This window comes from Channa argus, chromosome 24 (assembly GCF_033026475.1).
Source record: "Channa argus isolate prfri chromosome 24, Channa argus male v1.0, whole genome shotgun sequence".
In the NCBI taxonomy this organism is placed as follows: domain Eukaryota; kingdom Metazoa; phylum Chordata; class Actinopteri; order Anabantiformes; family Channidae; genus Channa; species Channa argus.
The window spans coordinates 5,535,516-5,557,293 of NC_090220.1; the positions used below are offsets into that span (position 1 = coordinate 5,535,516).

Below are 21,778 nucleotides of genomic sequence, written 5' to 3' on the forward strand. Positions count from 1 at the left end.
TGTCACCACATTTCTCCTCCTCACCAGACAACTTCTCCTACATTAGAGGAGATGAGGTATCTGATAAACTGCTTCATGTTGTTGTAAATGGCTCTGCCCTCCTCCACGGCAGCCACTATGGTGGAGAAGTTATCATCGGACAGCACCATCTCAGATGCCGACTTGGCCACTGCAGTTCCAGAGCCCATGGCAATGCCAATCTCTGCTTTCTTCAGGGCAGGTGCATCATTCACACCATCTCCTGTCTGGGACAAGAAAACATTTCATTGACACAAGAGATTGTGTTAAAATTTCTGCATCAAAAGTTTACAATTTTAATTCTAAAGTACATTAACTGTAGCAAGGATCTAGTTTGAAACGACAAAGCAATATTTTCAGAAATCTGAATGAACCTCTGAAGACAAAAGATCAAATAATTTCATTGCTTTTCATGTTTTGTGTGATGCATTAAACATGTCAAAAATCGGAAACTGTTATCACTCTTACTAGCAATTTGAGTTCATCTACGCGGAAATATTTTATTCACATTACATTTTTACATTTAAATAATGATGGCTCACAAACTAACGATGATTGAAAAGGAACTCTCTCACCATGCAAAATCTTATTATCGTTTCAGATCCAGACAGGATTAAGCTAAAGCTGAGCAAGTGAGATATTTATCTGTCATAGCAAGGCCTAAAGCAGCTTTATACTGAGGTGGAGTCACTCTGACAGGCAAATGGTGATATTGTTGTCTCCCTCCTTCCTATCTTCCCCCTCGAATATACCCCTCCTCAGAGACGTGTGTCAGATAGGAAGCAGCCGAGCGGGCCAGAGATGACAGCTTCAGATAGTGCTGTCTGATAGAGCAGCCTCAGAGAGACCTGAAACATGTCACGCCTCACTAGCCTCTTCTCATGCATCCTCGACAAGTCATTTACATAACGCATAGCTAAAGGGAGGAGAAAGTGCATTCTTGCCTTGCTACAGACACATAAAAAAATGTATGTGACAAGGTTCATAGGCAATGTGTTGATTTGAAGTGGGTGGGTGGCAGTGCCAGTAAGAGTCATTAGAGCTGGGAGCAACTTGAATTATCCCTCCTCCTCACCATTGCAGTAATCTCGTCAAATGACTGCAAGTACCCGACGATCTTAGACTTGTGAGCTGGCTCGACGCGGGCGAAGCATCGTGCCCGTTTGACGGCTTCTCTCTGCGCCTCGGGCAGGAGGTCGTCAAACTCACGGCCTGTGTAGGCCTTTCCTGTCACATCCTCATCCTCCCCGAAGATGCCAATTCGTCTGCAGATGGCCACAGCTGTGCCCTTGTTGTCTCCTGTGATCATGATAACACGGATACCAGCCTCGTTGCACAGTTTCACTGAACCGATCACCTCCTTCCTGGGCGGGTCAAGCATCCCCACACAGCCAACAAACGTGAGACCCATCTAAAAGGGGAATAATGCAGTGAGAGGAAGAGAATGAGGAGGGATTACGTCGCACAGGACTGTATCTGAAAACAGGATCTTACTCCAATTCCACTGAGATGGAATTTACCACATGCTATTGTTGTACTGGTATTGAAAACATCCACCAGATTACTTTCTGTTTCAAGTTAAAGAACCAAGTGAAAGCTTCAAGCTTTGTGCAGATAAAGGCTCAATGGCTACCGTGAACCTGAAAAGATGACCCATATTTTAGAAGAGATTTGAGTTTATTAGGTTACTAATCAACCAGGTCATCTGTGGAGAAGTGGTGTCTTCTCCTATTGTGGATCAAATCTTGGCTTTTCAAGTGCTGGTAGGTCACTTTTGAATCAAGGGAAGCTGGTTCCCCCGTTTCTAGTTTTTATTATAAGCAAACTTTTTGCTGCTGTAGCCACACACGATTAATCTTTCCATTTAACTCTCAGTACAAAAGCAGATAAGCATGTTTCTAATATAATAATGTTTAGCTGTTCGCATGAGTCACAGTTACAAAAGGAAGACGAAATTAAACCTCAGATGTTACTGGGCTCATCTACCTCATACTCTACAAACTTGTTGGAATTCTCCAAGTCCATGCTTTCTTTGCGGGGTGGGATGTCATGAGTGGCCAGAGCCAGGCAGCGCAGGGTGTCTCTGCCTGTCCCCCAGTCCCTGATCTTAGACATCAGCTGGTCACGCAGGGCAGTTGTCATTGTCACCTTCGCTGTTCCCACCCGCAGGTACTGACACCGCTCAATCACACTCTCGGGAGCACCCTGAGGGGACAGATTGTAATCGATACAATAAGAAGTTAGGGAATGAATACATGAATGAGGAGATATACGTCTGTTTCTGTGTGTAGTTGTGACTAGCAGTAATTCATGCCTTGATGAACATCTTGCTCTGGGAGCCCGGCTTGATGGGGGTACAGTAGACAGACATGGACTTGCGGTCACGAGAGAACTCTAAGGTGAACTCCTTCTTCATCAACTGCTTGATCACCTGATGGTTGAGAATGAAGAAGAAGAACAATAAGAAGACAGAGGAGAATGAGCTGAGGATCTGATGGGTGAATGAGAGTTTTGGCTGAGATGCTGACAGCTGAAGTATGACTCTTCAGGCTGAGCACTCAACTACTCTGACTGTGAGTCTGGCTGCTGTGTACAACCGCACATGATTTCATTTTAGGTCAGCAATATCAATGAAAGGTAAATGAAAAAGATCAGCTACATTCCAACAGGAAGGAAGAACAAAACGCTGTAGATCAATAGTGTACAAACACAAATATGAGCCTGAATTCAGCCTTATTTCTTCAATAATGTTTTATCCACATTTAGTGTCAAGTCTTGATTTACCAATAGGTGTCTCACTAGTTCAGAGGGTGTCATGATCCCTGTACACATGAAAGGCTGAAGGGTTTACACTGCTAAATCTCTCTGTCAAGCCAGATGTACACAGCCTGTCAGGGGACTTCATATATCTGACGGATATCCTGAAATCTGCCATTGTGGCAAACTTTTCCTATATCAGACAGAGGAAGCAATGCGTGTTCTCCAATGTGTTCTTGTTTATTTTCGATTTTAAGGACAACATTTGAAAGATTAAAAAAAGACTACACAGATGATGCATATTGCTGTTAGGTACTGGCTCACAGTTGTCCATGTATATCCTAAGCAGGTGCACTGGCCTATTCATTTGAACTAAAACCAGAAAACATTTAGTGAGACCCCTGCCACTACAAATCTCACCTCATTTGAGATGTGAAAAGCTTTGTGCTCCCTAAAGTGAGACCAACAGCCATTTTCATGGCCTTTATCTACAGTGGAGTGAGAGGCTTACAAACAGAGGTAACTGAGTTCAGTATAAGGACACGACACTGAAACACCAGCATCAGCTTAGTGATCTCATTGGCTGTTAACACACACTACAATTGGGCACAGGCCACGCTTAAGACTGGAAACCTTTCAAAAGAGAACAAGCACTTCATTTGTGATAAGGAGCAGAACTGTCAAGTCAGATTAATGCTTGCAGTCTGTACAGCAGTTATAAATGATGTTTAAATATAGTTATTGGTGACATTTTTATCTCGTAACCAAACAATCACAGGCTCACACCCTCAAGTCAAACATAGAGTAAGTGTAGTCATCAAAAACTGTTTGCTTCATTACAGTCCTTGACACTAAATCCCAAACCATGAGGTTCTGACTAGTCACTAAAAGGCACAAAAATGCCTAAATGCTACATATAATATTGTTTAAATGAGTATAAAAGGGGGCAAACTGGATCATTATGTCACCTCCTGTGCAGTGCACTAACAAGCCAGTTACACTATGGTATAATGAGGGGAGCAATTACACTGTCATCGACATACTCATGCCGGGAAGCCTGCAGCAGATACTATGTGCCAGTTAGTGAAGTAAACAATGTTGTCACTGTAGCTGAATGAATAAACATTTCAACTGGTTTTTAAGGCTCCATGTTGCACTGACAGGGCACTAAAAGAGCTTGTTTAACTGATTTAACATCATAGTTCTGTAATATTTTGGGCTCTGACAGGCATTATAGTAATTGCAGCAGCACCAGATTTACTGTCTTTTTTTATTCTGCACATGCTGTTCTTCCTGATCGAAGCCTGAGACATACTGTACATTACCCACAATTGAACTTCAATGCACCGACAGTTCAGTTGGAGATTCAGATGTCTTATACTGGTAGGTTTTGTAGCGTCAAGCAGAAATATGCTGCAAATAATTATCTCTGATAATCTTGCTTCGCGTTTTTTCCTTTCTCAAACGTGTACTATTCAGCTTCAACTGAGGTAGAGGCAGATGACATTAGGTGCTTCATAGCTATGCTATAATTACTCAATTCGGTTTTTATTTAGATTTTTTTTGTCAAATTTGATCATCTTCAGGTTAATAAGTTACATGTATCCAGCTCCAGTGTGACACGCATGCACAAACTGAACTGAAATCTGACCCACATGCGTTCAGAAACATTAACTGTGTTATTATGTGTCGAATTGCACAGTTTTCTCAAAAACTGTTTAGTTCTATTATTTTCCTTCCAGTCTGGTTCGAAAAGAAGCCTCTACATAAATGTATAACAAACAAACTCCCTCATCTCTTTATTGACCTCTGTCTCTGTTGTTGATCTTCTCTATTTTTATTTTTAGCGGACTGTGAGACAACAATGTGCACATGCACACACGAGGTGAAATGCATGAATTCGGATCTGACTGTTTGTAGATCACATATGATCAGATCTAGCACCACATGCAAAAGTGGCCCAGAACTGATTTGAAAAAATCCAATTTAGTTTGTCCACACCTTGGTGGAGATAGTGGATCTGAACCACTCCAGCACGTACAGTAATGTTAACATAGCTGAAGAGAAACAGCTCCTTCCGGAGCCACAAAAGACTGTATACAGCTTTTTACATTTGCAGTACTGCCAACAATCCCAAGGTCACACACTGCTCACATGTAGCTTACCCCATTGCAGGCCCCTGCACGTTCCACCTTGGAGAGTGCACTTAGGTCAGTCTTGAAGACGTTCATCTTCTCCACCAAAGTGGTGAGAGCTGTCTCTGTGGCTTCACCCACCTTCTCATAAACCCCTTTGGCCTGTAAGGGAACAAAAATCCATCAAAACTTTCTGCTGATTAATAAAGTATTTAATACAGGCAGAATAACATAAGAATTTAAATAGTGTTTCATTAAATAAATACAGACAATTTTTGCAAGGACATATTTTAGCTTAACAGCATTACACTACACAGCATAACCCACTTGAACATGACAAGAATGACTCGGACCAAACGCGCTGTGTACAGTACAAACGTGTACGTCGCTCACCTCTGCCTCCACAAACTTTGAGTCATACTGCACTACATGCAAAGTGGTTTCAAATGTGTGCCCTTGCCCACTGAGAAGCGGAGTAGGTGGGATAAAGCAGTAATTGCATACCACACATCAGTTGTTTGTGTGGCGGGGCACAGACAGCAATAAAACACTTCGCTTCTCCCAGTTTAACACCCTTTGATTTCAAGCTCAGGCTCTTCAATCAAAGAATGTGCAAAACTGTTGGCAAAATCCATTTTAGGTGAATCCATTTACAAAGACCATTAACAAGAACAGAAACAGTCTAATCTAAGGAGGATACATGGGAGCTGAGAAGTGCCATCTCCCTGGCCTCTCTCCTCAGAATGGTTACCATGATAACATAGTGATAACAAAGAGGTGAGAAAAAGCAATCCAAACCAAAGTAAAAGAGTAAAAAAAAAAGAGTAAAATTAGCACAGCTGAAGAAAGGAGGACAAGGTTTTCACTAGTGTGTGCGTATTTCAAGGCTACGCTTCATAGAGTCACTACATTTACATTACATGCCTTGTAGGTGTACAAAAATACTGCAAAACATTTGAAGGTTACCTGATCTACTTAATGTTGTATAGAAACAGTTTTTATTCATTTTTCTCTGCGTGCGAGAGTGTGTGGTACTGACCTCATTGTAGTCCAGTGAAGAGTCATTGCACATAGAGCACACAGTGGCCAACTCCAGAAGTCCATCATAGTCTCCACACTGGACGGGCCTATCTCCTTTCAGTCTACAAAGAACACACACACACCCACAAATGTCACTCAAATGCAACATGGGAAAAATACTTCACAGATCACTAGACTTCAGACACAGTAAACTCATCCATATTTATAAGGGGAAGACATTCACTTATTTAGCATTCCAAAAGTCGACTGGAGAAACAGTGGTTGTACAGTAGTAAACACTCTGTGTGTGTGTGTGTGTGTGTGTGTGTGTGTGTGTGTGTGTGTGTGTGTTTGTGTGTGAGTGAATGTGTGTGCATTTTCCTGACAAGCAGTGCTGACTGCATGACAACCATGGATCTCTTCCCAGTAGAGACTGCAGCGTTGCTAGCGAAGCTCCCACACAATAACCCACACTCTGCTGTTATGAAATCAACAGGTTCATGCAGAGTCAGAATGCTGTAGTCACCAAACAGCCAAATAAACAACACGCATACAAAATGAACTGAAGAAATCCTTCTTCTACATAATGACTAGCCACCTACTTATATTCCTCCACAAATGCATATTTATTGAAAACAAAATCTAAATGACCACACAACTATTACTCTGACACTTGAGAAAGTGGGAAACTCAATAAAAATACAGCACAGCTGAGGATAACATTAAAATGTTTGAACAGTGATACTCACATTTGTCCCTCAGGAGCGTATGTAGAACCAGTTATAGAGAACTCGTGAATGGTGCAGCTCGAATCTTCCACTTTTTCTGCAATGAACATCTGGAGAAGAGAAAGGCAAACACAAACGGAGGCGGGATGTTTAGCCAATTAGTCAGAACTGTAGTGGGTTCTTGCGTGGTGTGGCTGCCCACTGCTGTTAAACATGGGGTCACATAAAAAGATGTACCACTCACTATTACTGTTTTAATGTCCACAATGATACTTGACACTGCTTTATTACAAAAGTATTGGTCATATTCTCGCAAATATATTTTTTGCTTGGGTTTGTATCCTTAGGTAAAACTTTTCCACACTGCTACGATTACATTTATGTAAAAAATGTTTATCAGAAGTAGGCACCAGCTCTGACAACAGTGTGAGTCAGTGTTTGAAAGCTGGTGTGAGCAACAAATCAGATGATTGTTACCAGAGTCACGGTGTGACATGTGGACAAAAGACTCTTTGGAAAATTCTGGGCTTTTTTAAAAGGTGTTTTAATGTTTAATCCAGTCAGAGATTTTATTATTTTGAGTTTTAAGTGAACGAACATTAAGGTCAAAGGTCAAAGTAGAACCTCCAATCTGTCTATTTTTGACAATCCAATATCACAAGATTGACTTGAGGGAATTTCTTTAAATTTGGCACAAACATCCAAAGAAGACCAGAATTGACCCATTTGATTTTGGTCAAAGGTCAATGTCAAACCTTATGTCCATCCATTCTTGTGAACGCAATTATCTCAGGACAGGCAAGAAGCAATTTATCCAAATTTGCCATGAACGTCCACTTGGACTCAGCAATAAACTGATACATTGCCCTGTGGCACCTTGTCCTTTATATATTTGCATTTGCAAAAGATACAAGAACACCTTGAGGGACTTTCTTCAAATCTGTGAACACAATATCACAGAAATAACAAAAAAATAAATAAATAAAAATTTTAATTTTGAAACAAGGAGCCACTTGGACTTAAGGATGAAATTCTAAGGTTTTGGATGTCAAAGCCCAAAGTACTGTGAACTTTGTCCATCATATTCTTGTCAATGCTTTATCTCAAAAATGCTTAGCTCATCCACGAGTCCAACTGTATGTTGGACTCGTGGATAAGCTAATTATAATGTGAACCTGGACAAACATTCAGATAAACTGCAACATGTATAAATGATGCATGATATCTGTAATACTTAGATATGGTTCACCTTTATCAACAAGATCATGGAAATGTTGCTGGGATCACACAAGTAACCATTATGGAGTAATGGAAACTGTTAAAACAGTGTCAGATGTTGTGAGTTTTCCAACATTAGTCACCATAAGCTGCTCATCATACCAGACCAAGTAAGGGTGTAGCAGGCTGTTGTGTTTTGTTTTCCCATTTTTCAAAAGAAAGATCCTATTTTGTTTGTGTAAATTTTGTAAAAGTTACATAATCATGTTTTAAAAGGACTTTGAAGCTGAAAACAATGTTTTAAAAGGTTAATTCTAAAATGTTTCATTTTCTAAAAACCAGTCTTAATAGGGAGCCCTGAAGTGCGGGCATGTTCCTGTGTTGGACCTTGGTTGCCACAATAACCCAAAATGCTCTTATGATGCTTATTGACTGCCAAGTGATCCAATGCCTCTGCAGCATCAGCTTTCAATTTACACATGATTTCAAAACACACTTAAAATCAACAGTGAAGTTTGCATCCTGTGTCAAGACAGGGAAACAGGATGCTGTTAACAAAGACTGAATATCCTTATCTTGCGCTAGATAAATAAAAAAAGTTATAAATCATTCTGAAAATTAAATAGCGACTGTAAATAGAACTTCTCTGCAGGCTGGAAAAAATGGTCACTGGATAAGTGGAGTTAGGAACCAATAACAAGAACCCCACATCCCAAGGCCTAAAGTCTTTTCCATTCACTGACAACCAGTTTTTGCTGGAGTTGCTGTACTGTCCTCTATTTCCCACATTCTTTCGATCTTTAGTGTTGCCAAACACGTAGGCAACACGGGAGTTGCACTGCTTACATCTTGATGTAAAGCTTCATCAGTGGCTCAGGCTGACATACAGGCTCCAGTCAACCAGTAGAAAACAAAGACTAAGCCAGAGAAAATAAAGGATAGAGCTGGATTCCCAGAGCTGTTCAAGAATTTGCTTTGTTGGCAAATCTTTTTTGTGAAATTCCCTCAGGAAAGGCGGTTCACAATGTACTGGTAATACTAATATACTGATGAAAACAAGCAGGGTGTGTTGTGGCTGGTGGTCAATAAGAATGAGATACAACACCATTCACAGAACCTGTCTCTGCGAGGCGTCCCTCTGTCTCTAAACACCAGATCAAAATAAAATTCATAATCCATCATAGGCAGACTGGCCTTGATCTCCACTCATCTATTATTCAATTCTTCTTAATAATACGACAGTTTTAGTAAAGGGTAAACACACACAGACGCACATAGGGGCAAAGCACCATACAATCTAGCTTTAGTCTGTGTGAGACTCCACCTGATTGAAGAATTAATGAAGCAGCTATTTGGGTTAACTTGATTTCCTTCTCGATTCTTCTGCTCTGTGTGTGTGTGTGTGTGTGTGTGTGTGTCAGAGCCAATCAGTCTAAAAAGGAAAGCAAAATCGATGGTAGACTTAAGATGTGAGGGAGCTGTTGTTCTTTTAGCAAATGAGCCTAAAAGGTATGTTTTAGCCATTTAATGGAGTAATTACTCTCTAACAACTCTCTGTGGCAACAGGGTTACTACTTTTTAGTCTAGCGATCTCGTCTACTCTGGACAAGATCTAATACACGTATTAATAAATGTCATGCTGAATCATGATTATAGCCTCTGAGACATTATAGCTTTTGTAGAACATTCAATTGTTCTACATTTGTAATTTTTGACATCAATAATGTTGACATCCTCCTTCATTTACTCTAATAAGTGGGGAGCGACAGAAGGAGATTTAAAGTTGTTGGAACAGAAGTTCATATTTTTGATTTCAACAGTCATAATGCTTAGGTGTTTTGGTTCAACTTAAGCTCTACAGATCAAGTGCAACAGTCACTCAATGCACTGACGTACTGTACAGTAGTATTTCATGGGGGTGGTGGGGTCTGCTTTTCGGACATATCTACCTCATCACAGGAGGTACTGGTCATCTTGTCCTAACACACTTTTAGAGCTGTACTATGTCATCTTCTCCTAAGGCTGCTAGTCAAGTCTGGATTGCCAAATTGACCTGATTTCAATACCTTTATTTCAGTTAATATTATGCTTAGATAGTGCATATTCTTACATGTGTGGGCAAAGGATTGCAAGTGGAGTCCAGAGGTCCTTTTACTGTGCCGCGCTGCTGTGTGGGATCTACCCACACCACGTGAAGCATGAAATTGGATCGTAGTTGCAGCAGTTAGAGTCCAGTCAAATTATGTGCTTACCAACAACTGTTTTTTTAAGTCTGACACCTCACTTTCAATACCACCACTATCAGTATGTGTCACCAAATCCACCAGGAAGCCATGTTTTGTTCTGTGACTCTTATGTGCAATCCTTGTGATCACTGCCATTTGTGGGTTAATACTGTATGTGTTTCTGTGTGCAGATGTCTGGGATTTGGTTAACAGGAAAAAAATCTAACTTGTGCAAGATGTGTATTATTCCTACAGCCCATGGAAAACCTTGAAAAATAGAAAAAGCATTATTAAACACTAGTAAATTACCATTGTTATCTACCTTTTAGGTTTTTGTTAATTTGTCTCTGCCTTCTATTAAACAGCCAGAGGTTAGAAAAAGGAATCGGGCCTGGGTACCAATGTTTTAATAAATCTTTCTTGCAATGTTTCCCCCATAATTATGTTTACACATTTCATTTCATAAAGAGATATACTCTTTCTAAAAGTATCTTTTACAAAAGTCAGACTCACGGCTTTGTTCGATAATAAATAAATTCGATAACAAATCAAACAGTTAGAGACCCTGTAACTTCTACAAAGCACAGATCCCATACAGAGTAGGGCTAAAAAAAAAAAAAAGGTTCTGTTCTTCCAATCATGGCCAGTTTTTCTAACTGTCTGATCTGCTATGGTCTCCAAGGAAACAAGGCATGGTGTGAGCTATGAGAATCAGTGATAGTGAAGTTTAAATTCTACCACTCACTTCCTCTTAGCTTGTGTGGAGATGAATAGTAAGTAATCTTTGTGTGTGTGTGTGTGTGTGTGTGTGTGTGTGTGTGTGTGTGTGTGTGTGTGTGTGTGTGTGTGTGTGTTAGAAAAAAGGGAAGTATGGTGTCAGGATATGAAGGGGAATCCCTGAACTTCCTGCCAGTATGAGGATCCCCCCTGAGGCACACAGCTCTTTTAGGGCCTCTGGCTGGAGACCAAACCAAGCAAAGAGAAGCACAGATAGATAGGCCTGGACGAAACACTCAACCTCCACGCTCAGAAACCTTAAAAACACAGCAGAGCAGTCCAACAAAGAAGATGAAGAAGGACAAGTTCAACAGCTATATAGATTACAATCTTTAGAAAACACCTCCCCAAAATACTGTATTAAAAAATGCAAAGAGGAAGTTTAACTCATCTCTGTGAGAGAAAGAGTGTGTTTTTGCCCTCTGATCTGCCAACAGAGAGCACAGAGCAGCAGGATGGGGAGTATGGGTGGAAGCAAAAGGTCACCATTCACCAACGTCAGCCTGTCTCACTCCTCCTTCTGTCTGGGTGAGATCACTCCTCCATGTTGTTCTTACAAGTGGGAACTCCCTGCCACTACCAATTAAATCACAGATACTTCATGTCATCTGACGGAGAAAGTGGATGCAAGGAGGAATGGAAGGGTGTTTCTAAGATATAACGATGGTGTGATGCCCAGAAATGAACAATGCAAACTGAGACTGAGAAAATATTATAGTAGTCAATGTATCATGGATTTCCTAACCCCACTAAGCAAGATCTTAGATTTTTGTGCACAAATATTAAATTGTTGGTCCCTCTGTCTGGCTCAGAATATTTTAGCTGGTTCATCAGGTGTAAATATACCTAATTTTACCTCCACACATACAACAATATTATCATACCACTGTCTGACCACAGATGTTTTTTAATTGGTAGAGGATTATGCTGCTGGTGTTCTTTTTCTGTTAAGGCAGAGGGGGGTCACCACATTCTTGATCAGGTCTAACTATCCTCCTGAAGGCATGGTCTGTTTTTTAAGTTGGGGTTGGGAATACATCGCTACGTTTGAGATACTTCAAAGACCTCTACTCAAGACTTCAAAATGATACCAAAGCAAGGTTTATGTTCTAAAACTGAATACTGTTGTAAATTATTGTAAAACCATATGGATCCATGGTGATTCTCAATTTTTTTTATAGAAATTAGTGATAGAGACTGTCCTATTAGACTGTCCTCCACTGGCTGAGGTGAGAGGTGAGATGGAGGACAAAAAGTGTTAACTGAGACTGTGTGTATGTGTGTAACTAGAGGCCTCGACAGGAGCCAAGACAAACAGCAGTGTTGGCATTTACTTGGAGCACAGACTAGCAAGCAACGCACACACACACACACACACACACACACACACACACACACACACACACACACACACACACACACACACACACACACACACACACACACACACACACACACACACACACACACACACACACACACACACACACACACACACACACACACACACACACACACACACACACACACACACACACACACACACACACACACACACACACACACACACACACACACACAGGAAAGGGTGAGGCTGTGTGTTACATAATACTCAGGAATAGTTGTGGATAATATTTGTGTTTGTTGTCTAATGTAATTAAATATGCACCATTTAGAGACTGAAACCTTACATACTGTATTCAGCATGATTCACCATATTGTGTTTATTTAGGCCATTTGGGAAACCTTCTGTGTGTGTGTGTGTGTGTGTGTGTGTGTGTGTGCACGCTGATCTGGTCATAGACTGTAGTGCTGTTAATGCTGCTGGGTCATGCTGGCCTGTCTTACTCTACCAACAGTGATCTCATACTTGCCCAGTGGAAGCAAATATTACCATAGCACCATAAGGATTTTCCGTTCTTTTTTAAAAGATCATGGACAACACACATGGGGGGAAAAAAAGAAGACTGTCAAACATGGACGGACTGCAGAGGTCAGCATCGATTTTGAACAACAATCTCATGTGGAATTCCCCACTAGGTCTTATCTCAAAAGGAATTCCCAGAAGCTTTTTTGGATCTGTCAATCAAAGGTTGGGGTGTGGAAACAATTACTCTTAAGTTTCCACTCAGAGCACAGAGCAATTTCAGATGTGGTAAAAACAATAAATAAAATGAATGCAGCAATACAACATGGCCTAAACTGTATTGTCAACAGTTAAATCCTGATTCAAACAATAACCATTAGTTTCCTGGTTGTCACTTACCCTGCAAACAGACATCTGGTTGGTAGTGAGGGTGCCCGTCTTGTCAGAGCAGATAACAGAGGTACAGCCCAGGGTCTCGACAGAGGGAAGGCTGCGAACAATGGCATTCTTCTTGGCCATACGTCGAGTGCCGAGAGCGAGGCACGTGGTGATGACAGCAGGTAGACCCTCAGGGATGGCAGCCACAGCCAGGGCCACAGCAATCTTAAAGTAGTAGATAGCGCCTCGGACCCAGGACCCCCCATGGACCGGATCACCAAAGTGGCCGATGTTGATAACCCAAACAGCCACGCAGATCAGGGAGATGACCTTGGAGAGCTGCTGACCGAACTCATCTAGCTTCTGCTGCAGTGGCGTCTTCTCTTGCTCCGTAGAAGCCATTTGATTACGGATTTTACCGATCTCTGTGGAAACGCCTGTAGCTACAACAACACCTATGGCACGGCCTGCAGCAATGTTGGTACCCTAAGAAAAAAAGACCTAAAAGCTAGATTTTTTGTCTCTCTGACAAGATTTTAAAAAGTCGCTTTGACGATTGCAAAAGTTCATTCCCGAGCATATAAACATTAGCTTGCATTTATATTTAGTACAGAAGGAATCAAAGGTTTGTTAATATTGCAATAACCACAATCAACACTTGCTCAACTCAGTGTTTTGTTTGGATGTGATGACATGAATTTCTAATACAAAAGTTGAAGATTCACTGAGTTGCAAAAGTGCTTACGGAAAACAGCATGTTCTTTTTGTCCTGGTTGACAGCTCGGGGATCAGGAACAGGGTCAGTGTGTTTGATCACAGACACAGACTCTCCTTAAGAAAAGGAAAGGAGACAGTTGTACAAGATTAGACCTGCCAGAGCGACAGGTGATCATTAGACCAACAGTGGGATGTTTTGACAGTGACAGCGCAAACAAAGTTACACTCTCAGACTGAAGGGGTGGAAAGGACTATCAGAGACAACATCAACAAATGATCTGTGATGAAGATCTAAAGTTCATGCAATAAAGAGAGGGTACGCTATTTAAATTATATAAAAGCCTTGAAGCAGGATTACCTGTGAGGATTGACTGGTCCACTCGCAGGGTGGTGGACTTTATAGAGGTCACTCTGATATCAGCAGGCACCTTGTCACCAACTGACCAAAAAACAAACAAAATAAAAAACAATCAGAATAAATTGATGGAAAAACTGATTGAAAAATATTTTCTCTCTGAGGCTGAGGTAAATCCCTACAGTGGCAATGCTTACATAGTCATGCTCAATAAGTCTTATGTTGACCATGTTCATTTAGCTTTCTCTGGGGTTTTCAGTTCATCATCAACTTATTACAGCTACCTGTAGGGCCCTAAATTTAGCAAATTTCACAGTGATCTACGATTTCACTCAAAATATATGTCAGAGAATCTTAGAAATTCTCATATCTCATATGAAAAGCATAGATGTGTGTACAAAAGGTTGTGCCAATCTATCTCATACTGTAGATGCCAAGCTATTTTAATAAGTAAGTGAAATCCTTGACCTACTGGAGTCAGAGTCAGAAGATCCCCAAAGTCATTAGAATTTATCCTCTAGACGTCTTAGATATCAGTAATATATTTTGAGGCAGTTCATCTAACACTTCTCAAGATATTTTCCTCTGAACCCCAAATGTCAACCTGCTCGCAGCACTAGAGGAAAGGTCAGGTGATCACCAAAGTAATTAGACATCCTCTGGGGAACACGAATCTTTCTGCAAAATTTCATTGTAATCCATAAAACAGCGTTTGAAATCTTTAAGTCAGGATAACATTGATGGAGTGAAGGTCCAAACTAATAGATCCCTTCCCATGTAGCTGCAGGTAAACACTTACTTCCACCCTATCAAGTATCTCTGTTCAGACACAAGATCTGTGCCGGATCTGCAGGTAAATAGTAAGTTACAACCTTGATGGATTGTTGTTTTAAAACTGAGTTATTTTATCTTGCATTTGTTCTCTTTTTAACCATTATGTCTGTTCCACTGATCCATCACTTACTCACATACACGTCAGACATAAACGACAGATTAAACCTGCATTAGATCGGAATTTCATCTTCCCCACCACAGTCAGCTTATTAAGCCCATATTAAACTCGTATTTCTTAGCTACAGCTAAGTATCTAATGCCCCAAAACAAAGCAATTATTGCTTCCTCTTTGTAAGAGCCTGACAATGAACATTTAATACAAATATTTTCATAATAGTAGGTCAGAGCGGGCTTGTGAAAAGGGGATGATTTGAAGTAGTCGATGACAATAATCGTGGAGGAGAAGAGAGGGGAGAACTTCAGACAGATGTAACAGTCTTCTCTGGTGTCTTTCCAGCCTGATAGATAAGACAAAATACCTAAGCATTAGGTTCTGTAATAGGCCTCTCTTTAATGCCAACCCAGTCCTGAGCTAGCAGTGCTTTTCTACTTTTATAAATTCTTGATACACGTATTATTGTTTATGTGGCTCCACATTGAGCTTTTTATTATAGTTGATATCCCTTCCCTAGTCTTTTACATTACTCCAATGGATTCTCTGAGGGAAATCGACCCTATATTAGACAGTTACCACTGTACATGTGAAAGGTTGATATATATATATTTTTCTGTGTTGTTGCAGACTTTATACTAATTTACATTTGGCCTCCAATTATTGGGAGAATTGAGCAGGTGACGTATTTACTATAAAAGTGATGAGTGAACAAAATTGCATCAATTGAGGTTTAGTATTTTTTCTTGTTTGCTGCTTGGATTTATTAAATTATAATAATGGGAAATGCTGCAGCAATTCAGTGTGTGCAGGTGTCACATCCTGCCCACCTGTATCATATTCTCAGACTGCACCAGCAGCTCACCCAGGAATGCTAGACTGGACCAAGCTACTGTATGCAGTTTCAGACTATGGCTGTAGGAGTTCAGACAACATACGGAGATGGAAAATAATATGATAATAGCGATTCGTGTAACAACATTTGGGAAGAAACCTAAACTGAAAATATACGTTAAAGTGCATCACAAAGAAAATGACGTAACCTCATGTTAAGATGTTGAATGGCATTGCATTACTTTCGAAACTACATTAAGCCACCTACTTAAGGCAGTGGGGTTATCTTATGTTAAGCATAAGCATCTGAGACTCATTATTTTTCGTTAATTCCTCTTTAAACTTTTTGCTGAAGTCTGACAAGGATTCTCATTCTTGGTCTTAAATAAAACCAAACCAAACCGAATGTTCAGAGTCTTTCAACTAATCATCTGATGACTAAAAATGTGTTTTTTTTGTTGGTGAAAACCAGACTAAAACTAACTGGCTTTTGTTCTCAGGACTAAGATTAAATCTAAAAAAAAACTATGCACTTCCAGTGAATTTCCTGACTTTAACACAAAAAGCTTGGGTATTGTGTTCAATTTCTGATTTTCCTCACTCATGCTCTGAAAGACACACAACAGGCAGCATATCTTCTGTACACACACACTTCACGGAGAAAACTTTTCAAAGTGGTCTCATGCTGATACGTTTCTGAGTGTTCATTTCTTGATCTTTCTCCATTTCTCTCTGAGCTCCATCATCTCCTCTTGACATTTGCTCAATGTGCTGAGTCTCCAGGGGTATTTTTCACAGTCTTTTGTCCTGTAGGGACAGAGATGGTGTGTGTGTGTGTGTGTGTGTGTGTGTGTGTGTGTGTGTGTGTGTGTGTGTGTGTGTGTGCGAGAGAGAGACAGAGAGAAAGAGAGAGATAGATGAAGAGGCCATACTGTGCAACTGTGCATTGCCGAATAGCCTGTACTTCCATTTCGGTATTTCTCTTCATTTCTATGAGTGACACTCATGAGTTGTGAGAGAAACCAGTTGGAGAGTTGGAGTGGGGGGGGGTGTGTGCATCGTGTCTGTGTGGGAGATGGCTGGGGGCAACAGGTTCACTGTAGCAGGACAGGCCAAGGGCAGAAAAGAGAGGCTCTTTAAACGCCTACCCACAGACGCCTGCTCCCCTATAAGACCTTCATTTTCTGCCACAGCTTCCCACAGACGCTCTCAGTTCAGATAAGCAGTCTTAAATATTAAAAATATCAGAAATGTATATGGCATAGTTGGTGGTTCAAATATTTAAAAAAAAGAGCGATACAAATGTTTTAAATTTTCATTGTACCCGGTCTTCATTATTACATTTGAATCTAACACATGCATATCTGATCGAAACAAATAAGGACATTTGGAGTTTTCTTTCCATTTTAAACTGGACTCCAAACTGAATCTGACCATCTTGCATAACAGCCTGGCAAAGAGGTCCTAATACACGTGCAGGACAACCGTGACTCGCTGCTGGGAATAGCCTGGTGTAGGTTTCCATCTCTTCAGGTCCTGTGTAAACTCTAGGAGTTCCTGACATCCTGACCACTGCAGTCACTCCATTTCAAAAAGTTCCAGTGGAGGCACACACCACAACTGTGCCGTAATCGCGGCTGGCATCGATGGAGTCTACCTACAAGAAGGCAAACGGGCAGCACCGCTGGAAACTTGAGTAAATATATTCTTTTCACTCTTCAAAAGGTGGTCAACAGGGTCCTTTTCCAATGCCTCCTTGCAGTTTATGTTACTGCCTAACAGTTAATCTAAAGTACAGCGAAGCCTGGGAAATCCACGGAGGAAAGGAAAATATTAATTTGTTTCCTTTTGCACAATATTCCTACATATTTCAGCAAGATGGGTGTTTTTAAAGATCCCTGACACAGACGTTTTCGCAGCGAGACGAGCGTGTGCTGAAGTCCGTACTTCAACTGTTTACCCCTGTTTAAAACTGCTTAGCAACAATGAAGAACAACGTGCTGAATATATGACTGTGTATATTTAACAAAAATACACCAGTGTGCATTACAGTTATTTATGCTCTTCTACCAGTCAACTTTGATGGTCAACACATTCTGTATTTAAAGTGAAATTACAGCTTTGACGAGCGCCCCGTCTTCTGCAGATCTAGTCATCTCTCGTGGCTGCAAAACACATTCTCAGCTTCTTCTCCACATGCAAGGAAACCGGCTATGGACACCCGCAATGGAAACGAAGATAACGCCTTAAATTTCTTCAGGAGACTATGAGTTTATCAAAAATCATAAGACACATAAACTGAGCTGACAGTATGTGGGTTTACAATTTAAGGTTTAGTTTATTTTACCTGGTTAGTTGTGCTCATTGATCCACAGAAGAAGAGTTAGCTTTAAAATCTATATTATCCACTGTTCGTGGCAAACTATTAAAAATATCATCCAAAAAATGAGCAGAAATGCTGAAAATAAAAGTCACCAACATAGAACCAACAATAATATTACACCCCTGGTTCAAACAGGAGGTGGGTTACTTAAACCCACATCTGTCTCCTGTCCCCTGTCATCACAGGTGCCGTTCCACCTTGACCCCTGCTGAACTTCAAGAGCAAAATGAGCGTAGCGTGGAGCGCACAGTGGGAAAGGATCCAGTTACAACATAAAGACAGGACATGGCCCCTCCAACTACCATCTTATGTGAAACATTTAATCAGCAGTTTGATTATTGTAGCGTGCCAATTTGCATGCATCACATAAGCTTGGTGAAACGGTCGGCATTGAGAATGATGGCGGTGGATTCTGGTGCTTGCTACGTGTGGGGGCTTGTCTGCGTCTAGGCTGTGTTCACACATACGTGATTGAGGACACCGGCTGTAACAAGCCCAAATACCAAGGGTGCTATCTTCCACATAAACACACACAAAAGCGGTTCCATGCAAGTCATGTAAACTCAACTCTGTGAAAACTATTTGGTGAATTTGATTAATCTTTAAAAAAAAATGTCTGTTAGCTGGGGTCTGTCTGAGAACTCAGTGATAGTTACTTGGATGGATAACCTAATTTTCATTTTTGAAACCCAAAGGCTTCACTGTAGCCAACGCAGCATGTATAATCTCTCTTCTTGCCTTTCCGTGCTGGGATTATGAATGAGTTCTGTGATCTCTCACACACATCCTGAGCTCTGCCTCCTTTCCCACACATCCCTCCGAGCTTTCTGAGACAAATCACCGGCTATGCAAAGCCAAGGATTACATTCCCAAAACTGGTCAAGTTGATGTTGAAGTGATATCCCCCAATGCTCATTGCATGTGTGTGTGTGTGTGTGTGTGTGTGTGCACGCGCACATGCTGTTTCACATTAACTCTGGCATACACAGATGTTCTAGAACCACAGTGACAACAAGACTATTTTTAGCTGAGGCTGCCCACACATGGGTGAGTTTACAGCAGGGGAATTGTGTGTCTGTGCATGTAACGTGGGGGAGTGTGTGAGTGTGGAGCTGAAAAACATCCAGCAGTGTCCAGGTGGTGAGACTGAGAGCATGGAAAGCAAAAGGGACGATGAAAGCTGTGGAAAATTAAACTAGGCCTTAAATACAACGGGTGACCACAGCCACTTACACAGAACCTTACACACACACACACACACACCTATAAAGCGGCCCTGGAACTTGCACATATACTTATGTAATCTAGTTTGAGATATTCCAATAGTATTTCCAGACTCATGAAATTTTGGTTAAGTATGTGTGAGTGTGTGTGGTAGCTGTAGCATACAGCCAGGTGACAGCAGTAAGAGTCTTCTGGAAGTAGACAAGGCATAAATTAGTCTCAGTGAGTGACAGGAAGAGTTTGGCTAGGTGGAGCTGCAGCTTACCTGCCACCTCCACTATGTCTCCCGGGACGATGTCTCGGGCTTTGATCCTCTGGACAGCCTTGCGGTTCATGCGGTACACCTTTCCCATCTCAGGTTCATACTCCTTCAGAGCCTCAATGGCATTCTCAGCATTCCGCTCCTATGCAGAGAAATGTGCAAGAAAATAGCACAAAAAAATAAAAACATGACCATATTAACATGCTGTACTTAGGGGTGAGGGGTGTTTTTTTTCCATCTCCCCAACTCTTTAATTGTTTATGGCTACTTGGAGTTACAGTACTGAACAGTTTATAAACACACTATAAGCCTGTCAATAAACCATTTATTATTTCCAAAGAGGCTTTTTAAATTTGAATTTAAATCATTTCCAAAATGCGCCACCCTTTTTTGAGTGTGTGCCCAAGTTTGGCCACTCCACTAAATAATTTATACATCTGCTCCTGGACACTGGACAGTGTTTCTTTAATGTAAACCCAATGCACGAAGGGAAATGATCCAGTTAAAACAATAGGAGAGGAAATGTCCTGAGTTTAACATACAAAGCGTTGGGCTTAAGGTGCTCCACAAAAAAAAATTGACGTCAACAAAAATTATCATTAGACAATAACAGAATTATCGTGACAAGCCTGTCTCTACCTAATTAAACCATAACTGTGGGTTTTTAAGATAAACTACTCTTTTGTTAAAAATGGATTCACAAAGTATTTTTGGTACTCCCACATTATATGGCATGAACATTTAAACATCAAAGGTAATCTCCTAACATCAAGCACGAATAAAGTCTTGATGGACACCTTGCCCTTTTTTGACACCTGATATTCCCGCTTCCTATCACACACAAATAAACTCAGAGAGCATTTTGCATGTGCTTGGTGGTTTGTTTAGGTTTTGACTTGATGCGGCTGTTCTAGCGTCAGCAGACTCGTCCATCTGCAACCTGCTTTGTAGACATATGAATGTTAGCGCACGGTATTAGCCTGAACACAGTACATGGACAATAGGACACCAAAGATGAAGGTCCAACTGGAAGCAAACAGTACACACGTGCTTAAATACTTTACACAGAGAAATAGGATGAAGGGTGTATCTCACCTGCCAGACCCCGATAACAGCATTGGCGATGAGGATAAGAAGAATTACAACAGGCTCCACAAAGGCGGTGGTTGTTTCCTCTCCCTCTTCAAACAGAGCCAACACCTATATGAACATACAGCACACACAACCTTAGCAGGCAGGCAGATTCTACTGCAGATATTTCGTAAAAAAAAAAGCTTGCACTGAAACAAGCTTGGGAGAGAGTAAAAAAAAAAAAATTGCATCTATATGAAATGGTGTTTGGACAGAGGCGGCTCAGTTCCTGTAAGAGTGTGTCGCAACCTTTTTTGTTGTGATGGCCTGTCAGATGAATTCAAGTACCCACGTAGTCCTTTTCTAAACATTATTTATGGTGCAAAAGTGGATATTGTTGCATACGTGTTTGTGTGGTTAGTTTCCATTCATACTACGACAGACACAGCACAGTTTAACCGGTTACCCAAAACAATTTGTTCTAATTCAATTTAGTTGAATTTCTTTTTTCCACATTTGTTGAACTACTCAACAATCTTTACATATACCTTCAACTGCATATTTTCCCCTCAGAGATACAAGTAACTCTTGTTGGGAATTACTGAGCTCCAATGACTGCAGTAACCCTCTGGCCTCCTCAACTAGAGGAAAGTGATAAACAGTGGTTAGGAGAGTTAGGAGTGGTCCTCAGTTAGGAATCTGAGGTTAGGAGAGATCCACTCATGGCGCGCTCTGCTCATAAACTTATTACTTGAAACAAAAAGGCTGGGAAGTGACCTGAGGCTGCGGCCCTAAAACAAATTCAGCTCGGAGGTAATATCAAGTGCAAGATGCAGCAGAGCACAGTGCAGACACAAGAAGCA

The 21,778-nt window shown here is 40.9% G+C and overlaps 1 protein-coding gene across 2 annotated transcripts in view; it reads right to left on the reverse strand.

The window, feature by feature from the left end:
* atp2a3 (ATPase sarcoplasmic/endoplasmic reticulum Ca2+ transporting 3) overlaps window positions 1–21,778 on the reverse strand; it is a 44,115-nt gene that overhangs the window by 7,719 nt on the left and 14,618 nt on the right. For both annotated transcript variants that reach the window (XM_067494313.1, XM_067494312.1), the window contains exons 4-15: window positions 20,940–21,044; window positions 19,848–19,986; window positions 14,199–14,279; window positions 13,869–13,954; window positions 13,145–13,609; window positions 6,680–6,768; window positions 5,950–6,052; window positions 4,941–5,072; window positions 2,333–2,449; window positions 2,005–2,223; window positions 1,094–1,429; window positions 25–245 (exon numbers count right to left, since the gene is read on the reverse strand). In XM_067494313.1, the coding sequence (XP_067350414.1) occupies window positions 25–245; window positions 1,094–1,429; window positions 2,005–2,223; window positions 2,333–2,449; window positions 4,941–5,072; window positions 5,950–6,052; window positions 6,680–6,768; window positions 13,145–13,609; window positions 13,869–13,954; window positions 14,199–14,279; window positions 19,848–19,986; window positions 20,940–21,044 (2,093 nt within the window). The remainder of the gene's footprint in view (window positions 1–24; window positions 246–1,093; window positions 1,430–2,004; window positions 2,224–2,332; window positions 2,450–4,940; window positions 5,073–5,949; window positions 6,053–6,679; window positions 6,769–13,144; window positions 13,610–13,868; window positions 13,955–14,198; window positions 14,280–19,847; window positions 19,987–20,939; window positions 21,045–21,778) is intronic.